Source organism: Ictalurus furcatus, chromosome 14 (genome assembly GCF_023375685.1).
Source record: "Ictalurus furcatus strain D&B chromosome 14, Billie_1.0, whole genome shotgun sequence".
In the NCBI taxonomy this organism is placed as follows: domain Eukaryota; kingdom Metazoa; phylum Chordata; class Actinopteri; order Siluriformes; family Ictaluridae; genus Ictalurus; species Ictalurus furcatus.
In genome coordinates, this window is record NC_071268.1 from 5909996 (window position 1) to 5920329 (window position 10334).

The window sequence follows — 10334 nt, forward strand, 5'->3', positions numbered from 1 at the left end:
TGTTCACGGTCTGTGGTGTGAATATTGAAGTGATGCACACAGAGCAGTTAACAAAAACCTGGATCCTTTATTGAAGATTTGTTTACAAAAAGCAGGTGTTAAGTTGATCATTGAGTGGAATGCCTGTTCAAAATGGACCCAAGGTGGACCGCTACAGATGTTTGTAGTTTGAGGCGGGCTGGGTTTAAGCACCACGCGTACACGCACACACACTATATTAGCAGTACCAGACACACATGCTAAAACCCTAGAACCCCACAGTCCTGTTTCTCCCATACAGGGAGATTTTACTCCTTTGCAACAGCAAAAGGTTTTTCCACCTCGATTTTGCCAGAGTCATGGATGATGACGTCTTTTAGAGGTTTATCCCTGCCGTCCGTTTTTGTGCCTTCAATCTTTCTCACCACATCCTTAAAAAAAGAAAGCCAAGCAAATACAAAAATTCAGAAATAAACACGAGCAACAAAATGGCTGATTCTCCAAGTCAACACAAGTGGGTTTTTAACGGTCATTCCTCTGTATAGCTTCATACATATTAATGAAATGTTTCTCCAGGACCATGTGCAAAACATAACAGTACACAAGACTACAACAGAAGACTCCATCACTACTTTACATTACTACAGTATTACAGGATGCTCTGATAAACCTTGTTCCTATAAATATTTTACTGAGGTTCTGAAGATAAATGAAGAAACTCACCATCCCCTCCAAGATCTTGCCAAAGACGACGTGTTTCCCATCGAGCCATGGCGTCTGCACGGTGGTAATGAAGAACTGGGATCCATTAGTGTCTTTGCCTGCATTGGCCATGCTCAGCCATCCTGGTCCATAGTGCTTCAGCTTGAAGTTTTCATCAGGGAAGCGGTCACCATAGATGCTCTTTCCTACCGAAGCAGCAGAACAGAACCCGCTTACACACTTGTAATGGGATAAAGTTGTAATCTGACACTTAACCCGCTTACCCCTTAGTTCCCACAGTATTATGTCCCACAACCCTATATTCCCCATAGAAACAGCATGCCAACCCTGAGTTCCCAGGCCAAAATTGGCCCCAAAATCAACATTTTAAATTCAACATTTTTAGGCCTTGAAACAACTTATAATAATGTATTTGTGTATTTTTACTCCACTTAGAGCACAATTCTTAACCAGAGAAATTACGAAAAATGCTCACTAAAATCCTTATACTCATTTAGAAGTACCATACGAGCATCAGCGTGGTCAATGCCTTTGCATAAATGCATTTTAGCGCCAAAAGTCAACTTTCCGGTGATAATCAGACCAGCAAGTACTGTTTTCACGAATGCACAGAAATTGGTCGCATTCCCGACAACGAAAAACAGCTTTTGATTCCTTGTGGGGGTTGTTCTTTTCAGCGGAAGGATTTTTCTTGGCGAAGTGTCTAGCCTTCTCACCATCAGTTTCGGTTTCAACATCGCCTGAACTTTCACTGCTGTCACTATCTAGAATGCTTGTTCTCGTCTGTGTAACTGTGTACGTTTTCTTTTCCCCCCCACTGTTTTAGATGTACCTGTGTTCACTGTAGGTGTAACTTTAGCTGGAACACGATTAGCTTTTCGCTTTGGCATTTTTAGTTTCAACAACATTCACGCTTGGATCAGCTTCATCGTAATGACGTCATCAACCTTCCGGGTCAAAAAATAATAATTAAATAAGTAAGGATTCATAGCAGAGTAATGCCGGTATACCAGCCTTACGGGGATAACGTTTACACTGTATAGCCGTTATACCGGCCTTACGGGTATTTGGCATAGACGACCAAGCCGGTATATTGTCCTTACGGGAATAGGTCAAAGACGGGCAAGCCCCTTTTTCGGCCTTACAGGGTCAGTGGGTTAAACTGGACCACATTTAATCCACACATGGCCTGTAGAGAAGCTAAAAGCACAGCAGTGTTAACACACTTAAACTGTAAAAGAAAGTTGGTTTTTAGAACAGCAGATGATCTCGAACACTGACCCAAAGGTATGTTAATGCAGTGGCCCACAAATTGGGGTCTACAGGGTCTGATTTTAATTTTTTTTTTTGTGGAAATCAAACCCAACAATAACCAAACTCATTCCTTATCGAGTTCTTATAGTTATTAGTTGATTGGACTGGTTTCTTGAATTGAGGGGATTTAATCTAAACCTCAATAACTCAAAAACATGTAAGACTATAAGTAATGAGTAATGTCAACATGAGTGGAAATTCAGAAATAAAAAGCTCTAATATTTAAATTTTTGGATTATGTTCATTGATACGTTCATTAAATAAAGCTGTGGCAAGGTGGACTGCTTCATTTATTTTTTACAGGAAAAGGGATATCAAATATTCTCTAATAAATATATACAGCAACCAAAAATAACAATGTTAAAGGTGTAAACGAAGGATAAGTTTCATACCACCAGTTCCATCTCCTCTGGTGAAGTCGCCTCCTTGGATCATGAAGTCCTTAATCACACGGTGGAACTTGCTGCCCTTGTAACCAAATCCTTTCTGTTGAAGCACAAGAGCACTCAGTGGAACTCGTTTATGCATTTATTCAGTATCTTATCTAACTGGAAATAAGTGAATTTTTTCGAACAAGTAAGGATGCGAGCTCGCACTTCTCCTGTAGCCAAGGCGAGGAAATTCTCAGTAGTCTTTGGGACGGTTTTTCCGAACAGTCCAATGACAATGCGTCCTATGTCCTCATCTCCAACTCTGATATCGAAATATACCTGAGACAGGACAGAGGTATATTGTGAGTAAAAAATAAATAAATAAAAATAATAAAGTCATGTACAGAAATGGGAACCTACAGGATCATTTCAGAAGAGGATGAAAGTGTGTTCAAAACCGAATTCGGGTAGATTTCAAACTATATGGCCAAAATTATGTGGACACCTGACCATCATACATCCATATGTGGTTCTTCCCAAAACTGTTGCCACAAAGTTTGAAGCACACAATTGTACAGCATATCTTTGTATGCTGTAGCTTTACAATTTCCCTTCACTGGAACTAAGATACACAAACATGTTCCAACATCACACAAAGCGAGCTCCATTAAGAAATGGTGTGTTAAGCTTGGAATGGAAGAACTTGATTCAATTCAATTCAATTCAATTCAATTTTATTTGTATAGCGCTTTTTACAATAGACATTGTCTCAAAGCAGCTTTACAGAAATATCAACACAGTATACAGATATTAAAGGTGTGAATTTATCCCAACTGAGCAAGCCACTGAGTGGCGACGGTGACCAGGAAAAACTCTCTAAGATGTTTTAAGAGGAAGAAACCTTGAGAGGAACCAGACTCAGAAGGGAACCCATCCTCATCTGGGTAACAACGGATAGTGTGAAAAAGTTCATTATGGATTTATATGAAGTCTGTATGGCCTTAGGAGCAGCCGTAGTCCCAGCAGTCTGGAATTAGAGAAGATTTGAGCTCCATCCAGAGGCAGAAAGGATCTGGGATCTCTAGTATCTCCATAAATTCGTGTGGGGCTCGGCGAAAGGAGAGAGGGAGAAAAAAGATTATTATGACTGCGAAGTAGTAGAACAGAATCTAGTCAGGGTAGGCTTGAGTAAACAAATACGTTTTAAGCCTAGACTTAAACACTGAGACTGTGTCCGAGTCCCGAACACTAATAGGAAGACTGTTCCATAACTGTGGGGCTCTATAAGCGAAAGCTCTCCCCCCTGCTTGAGTGTCCTGCACAGAGCCCTGACCTATTTTGAGATGAACTGAACACCAACTACACCCCAGACCTCCTCACTAAAACCAGTGCCTGATCTCACTAATGCTCTTGTAGCTGAATGAACACACAACCCCACAGCCACACCCCAAAATTCAGTGGAAAGCCTTCCCAGAAGAGTGGAGGTTATTATGGAAGACCTAAGCAGCCGTGCAGTATTAAATTGTTGTTTTCTTGTGATCTCGACTTAATTTTCCTGTGTACTGGACATCCATCATCACAAAGTCAATAGTTTTTTTTTAATGGGTTTTACGGATAAATGCCTGAAATAAGGTCTGTGGTTAACACAAGCTCAAGATATGTTCACGTGTTATACCACGACACAAAATACATCAGTAGTATCCCACTCAGGATTTTTTTTACAAGCTTTTACATGTCCTGAAAAAGACAGTTGCTAACAAGCGGTTAAATGGCACTACAGAGGGTGTCTGGAAAATAAAACGTCATCATGCCGAACAGGAAACCGCTTCTACTACAGGTTTGTTGTGTTTATACTCATGTTCTTGTAAACTATTCCCACTCAAACTTTCCAACTTGTAGATTTATAAATTTATAGTATTTTCAAATTGCATTGCTTTTTTTAAAATAAAGATTGAAATAGTTGTCTGAAGCGTAGCGGTGGTGACGTTGAAGTCCGTGGTGTAGTTCATGTATAGCCTAACATTAGCGTCTTACTTCTGGCGAGTGTATAGGCTTCAAAATCTTATCTTAATGAATGAAACGTGTAAGAATCAAACTTTTGTTGGTCACAGAGTTTATTTTCTGCAATAATCCAAAAGCCAATGGGAAAAAATCCTGTTGGTTTTTTGTTGAGGGAACCAGGGTGATGCAAACTTCTGGGTTGGAATACAAAAATACCACATCCCTGCAGGATCGACGACTTCCACGTTAGTGTCCGACACTCGAGAAGGGGACACACATCCATCTCTCTTAAAGTGGAGATAAAGTCCATCTCTACAGCAGCCAATTATTACATTTATGATGGCGAAGATGCCAACATGCATGTAACACCAGTCCCATTCACAAAGAAGGATAAAATTACATCATGAGAAAACAACTGTTGGTTATATCAAGATCACAAGAAAACAACAGAAAAAAATTAATAATGCATGACTGCTTAGGGCTTCCGTAGCTTATTATAACAGGAAAAGGCGAATAAATCTGGAATTTATACATAAATTGTGTGTCCACAAAATTTTAGGCTATTTAGAATTTTTTTTTTCTCCAGTCGAGCAACCTCATCCTGCTGCATCAGAACCTCTGTAACCATCTGGGAAAGAACTGAGACTTGCAAATTAGCAACGCTTTTTTTTTTGACTACACTGACGCGGGTGTTTCTGGGACGTGTAGTTTTATTACACCAGAGAGGAACAAAGAACCAGACCAACAAAACTACAACGTAGTTGTTATCACGGCGCACATTAAGCTATTAAAATCATTTCTCACAAAAAAAAATCAAATAACACGTGATTACGCGTAAATTATCTTCTGATATTAGTAACTCCAAACAGAAACAGATCTGTGTGCGGGGAGAGCAGACAATAGTAAGTCGTGTGCGCGCGCGCGGTGATTCAGAAACATTCTTGCAGTTTCCAGTGAGGAGCAGTGAATCAGGAAACTCGGCTCGTGCGCACACGCACTGCGCACATCAGCCGGTTAACGCAGACGTGGCCTACACGCGCCATTACACAGCATTCACACTCACAGAATTCCCGGCTACGCCTGCTGCACGGCCTAACACTCATCATCTGCACCATTATTAACCAACACGTTTCCTAATGCATCATCAAACACGAAAACATTCCTGCACTAAATCTCTACATACATACCTGAAGGCACACACAGTATCATGAGCTAGCCTTAGTGATTAAACAGTAGAACAGTAATTAAAAGTGATTAAACAATAGAATAGTAAATAGTTACAATGTTAATGAAAAAACAATCTGTGTGTGTGTGTGTGTTCCAACTAGCTTTTCCCGACTATAAATCGCATCCCTGCTATGCACGAGAACACCAGCGTTCAACATTACTGTAGGTTCAGTCTGCAGTGTTTGTTTACCTTGGCCGTGACTTTGGGCCCTTTCTTCTTCTCATCAGCCTGAGAGCCGTTGGGTAACAGCAGGAAAAACACCGACGCAACAATAATCGTAACCGCCACCAAGAACTTCATTTTTCTCTCACAAGCCCGCACCATGAAAGACCCAAAACCGTACTCGTGTGAGAGGGGTAAATGCTGCAGCAGGACACCGGGAGGGTCTGGGCGTCCGGGGCGGAGCCATAAGCTGCTGCACAGCCACAATGTACATTCTCCAGCCCAGAAAGCCCCGCCCACTGCACCATGATTGGCTGGTAGTTTGTGTTCTGTTCAATCACTGGCTGTATGTGAATGTCGATCACAGTTAGAAATGACACACTGCTCCTTTATGACCTGCAAACTTTTTTTAAAGGCTCTCATTAAAATGGGTGAATAGATATCAGGCTGCCAGATATGATTTATGATGTATGGCAACATGGTATTCCTAAGTGGGGGCATTTAATGATAATGAATCCTTATTAGTCATGTTACAGCACAGTGAAATTCTTTTTTTTCACGTATCAGTAGGTTAGGGTCAGAGCACAGGATCAGCCATGATACAGCGCACCTAGAGCAGAGAGGGTTAAGGGCCTTAGGGTTAAGAGCCCAACAATGGCAGCTTGGCAGAGCTGGGGCTTGAACCACCGCCCTTCAAATCAGTAATAACCCAGAGCTCTAACCGCCAAACCACCACTGCAACCAGATTTAGAGAAATTTCTTCCTCCTCCTCCAGTTTTTGCATACATTTAAAACACTGTACATATTATAGTATTGATTAGTAGACTGAATATATTTATACCAGCCTACCAGACGTGATTTATAACAAGGAAAGTCTTCCTGAATTGTGGTTTGAGGCATAGATGGAAATTTCCTCCTTCAGTTTTTACTTCTATTTCAAAAGTTTTAGTTTTCAGCTACAATTAAGGGGATTGTGAACGTCCACAATGAATATGACACCATGGTCACTTCTACCTAGCAAATTTCCTAAATATTGTTGTTTTAATGCTTTTTAAATAAAAAAATAAAAAAATCAAATTGGCTGATTAGGGATCTGAGTGCATTTCTAGTTCCTACAGCTGCTTTAGAAAAAGCCTACCACGCATGTCTTTGGACTGGGGGAGGAAACCGGAGTGCCTGGAGGAAGCCCGCAATGTACGGGGAGAACATACAAACTCCACACACACAGGACGAAGGCAGGATGTGAACCCCTTACCCCAGAGATGCGAGGCAAACATGGAATCCTCTGAGAAGAAAAGAATTGCTTGAGTCAGAGATTTAATTATGAACATTTGAGAGGAAGACTGGAAAACAATATATCAAGAAGCACAGTGCCAGGCAATTAACACTAGATTGAAATGAATCCATTACAAACAGATTATGGATTATGCATTTGTGTAATACTCCCTACCTGTTACACCAGTTACACCAGCTACACCTCATGTAGAAGAGGGGAATTTATTTCATTGTACGTATATGAGATTGTCCTATGAGCCAAAATTTCTGGAGTAATGTAAAGCATACAGTATTCTATCATTAATCACTGCAAGCACAAAACGTCTCCGACCACATTTGTGCATCGTAGGCATATAATCTAAGGAAATAACATTATCCAGTGCAAATAAAAAAATGATCAGTTAGAATAGAGAAATTAACATTTGCAACAAAAGGGAAATCACGTATGTTTCTGGACACTTGAAGACGATTCTGTCAATTTTTAAAAAGCAAATCTTACATAAAAGTATAGAATCTGTAACCAGATAGTATACACCAGCATGTATACACACATTATCTTTATATATATATATATATATATATATATATATATATATATATATATATATATATATATATATATATTTGCTTGTTTGTTTGTTTTGGTTATGCACAGCTGTAATTGTAGGAACTTTAATGTATTATGTTTTGTCTATGAGTGAATATGTGATGCCCTGAATGTCGTATTTTGTACTTTAATTCAAGAAAATCAATACATTTGAAAAAAAAAAAAAGAAGAAGAAAAAAGAGGGTGCGACTAGATAGATGTACTGATGCACAACATCTGGACACAACCAAAAACCAATGAGAGCTGAAATTCTGATCTGTTGTCTCATATTCATCTTTTGATTTCAAACCCAAATGTCTTCAAAGTTTAACGAAAACAATAGGCCTTGCTGTTCCAATATTTCAGAGGGGACTGTAGTTGTAACGATGCACAACATCTGTATACAACCTCTGGACTTTAATACTTTATATTGTTGTTGTTATTCTTCTTCTTCTTCTTCTTCTTGTTATGATTATGATGATGATGATGAATAGCTGTTGAACCATGTAACCTACAATGCTAAATCTGTAACACTGTAAAGAGTGAAAGTTGGGGGTGGGCTAATAATGATGCACAAGCTTTGGATTTTGAACATAATACAATATAAGACAAATATACAGAACATACACACAAATCACCTACAAAAAGTCCTTTTCTGTAGCTGTTTCTGATATTGTTTTTACACTGGAATAAACACATTTGCAAAATATTAGTGCATTCAGTATTTGGATGATCCAGTGGAGTTTTATCTACTATAAGCATTTTGTAATAAAAGATGAATAGGACATCTTTGTGTAAAGTGTATAACGTTTTTCTGGGTTTGTTTGTTTGTTCAAAGTGTGTGGTAATTGTGTTATTACCATTAACCTTAATTACACAAATAACACATGAGCCATGAGCTTTTTTTCTGCTTGTGAGCTGATCATTTCTCATATCTGTGCACAACCCATCTAATCTACTGTAAAGTCTAGTAAACGCCTTGAGCAGGCCTATGAACATCCACGAATACTTTCTGAAGTAAAACGCTTCCGCATTGCAACGCAAAGCGATGCACTGAAATCTGATTGGTCGCGATTTTCGCCAGCCAATCAGAGTGAAACGCGTACTGAGCAGCAACCAGAAAGCGCCTGTGATTTTTAAAGCGTCACACGTGTAAACAGAATGCAGAAAAAGTATGAAAAAATATGATAAAGTTTTCCCTTATCAAGTGCAAGCGAGCTGAGTGATTATTATCAGCAGATGATTTTACAGATTAATTTGCTCTGATTAACTTCACTGTGTCAGTATCTATGAAGGCTTTACATTGATATATTATTTTGTATTAAGGAGAGTCAGTTAAATATATCAGAAGACAACATTCAAATGGTGTACAACAATTTGTCTATAACAATTCTGGCAGGAAAAGAGGTAACCCCCCCCCCCCCAAAAAAAACCTTTTTAAAACTAATTCCATCGAGTGTGTGTGAGTGGTTATCTTTGCCATGTGATCTTCTGCTGCTTGCTCTGTGTGTGTGCGTGCGTGTGTGTCTCACCTTATCAATATTCACTCCACATATTTAATTCTAAGGATACTCACGTTGCCAATATATATATATATATATATATATATATATATATATATATATATATATATATATATATATATATATATACCTGGTCAGACCCCCAGCCAGACGTGGAGGTGTCTGGACAAAGACCACCAAGGTGTAAAACATACAGATATTTGTTCAGCACATCACTATTACTATTCCTTGATGCTTTGAGGGCATATTTAAAATTGTATTTTTCATGAAACATTGTAGAATTCGGCAATATAGTCAATATTTTATAAGTGTACATTTAGTTTTGATCAATTTCATTTTTTATTAGGAGGATTGTCTGGATTGGCCCCCCTGGAGGTCAGGAGCATTGTTTGTTCGACTTGGAGGATGTGTGTGCAACGCCACCCAAACAAATTCTTCCACCTGCCCCCACTGTTAACTTACCCACAGTCACCCCAATCCCCACTTTCACCCCTGTTCCCACCACCAGCAACACAAGGCTCATTCACAGAGATTGTCATATATCAAGGAGGTAACTCTGGACTTCAGTTGCCATCAGCCACTGTACTGTACTACAATATATCACATGACCACCTGCACCTGAATCACGTTTCTGTTAAGGAGCACTCCTATATATAGCCACTGTTTGTACTGCTTCCTTGGCTCACATAATTGTCTTCTATGTTTTTGTCCACGCTTCCATGTTTATTTTTTTTGCCACAGTATTTTGCCAAGTTTGCTAAGTGTATTTGTTTTGTTGTTTGTTTGTCTATTTGTCTATTAAACTGTTTGAAAAGCTGCGATTGCTTCCGCATCAACCTTGAAATGTGACAGATGCTGAAGAACTGGTAGCCGATGGACGACATGCCATGTGAGTGTATTCTTCTGCTTTCTGACTGACTTTCTTTTGTAGGTATTAATTTTGTAGAACATGTTTCCTCACTTCCCTTAACACAGTGTTCTCTTGTAGTGCTGCCAGACTTTATGAGAGGACCACCAGCAGTCATCAGAACCAGGTCGGGCCAACCGTGATTTCCACTCAGCCATTTTACTGGAATTTGTGTAGGTTAAGAATAAGACTGAAGATGGAGTTGTATAGTTTTGTAGTGTGTATCATTTTTAAATATAGTTAACTTCTTTATCATAGCCATCCT

General features: G+C 39.3%; 1 protein-coding gene across 1 annotated transcript; it reads right to left on the bottom strand.

The window, feature by feature from the left end:
- Positions 1–47: 47 nt before the first annotated feature.
- On the bottom strand, positions 48–6017 carry ppib (peptidylprolyl isomerase B (cyclophilin B)). The gene is made up of 5 exons (XM_053641536.1): positions 5806–6017; positions 2613–2726; positions 2409–2502; positions 703–887; positions 48–410 (listed from the first exon to the last, which is right to left on the bottom strand). Exons 1-5 carry the CDS (start codon positions 5938–5940, stop codon positions 288–290), a joined length of 651 nt encoding a protein of 216 aa, XP_053497511.1. The 5' UTR covers positions 5941–6017; the 3' UTR covers positions 48–287.
- Positions 6018–10334: the final 4317 nt, after the last annotated feature.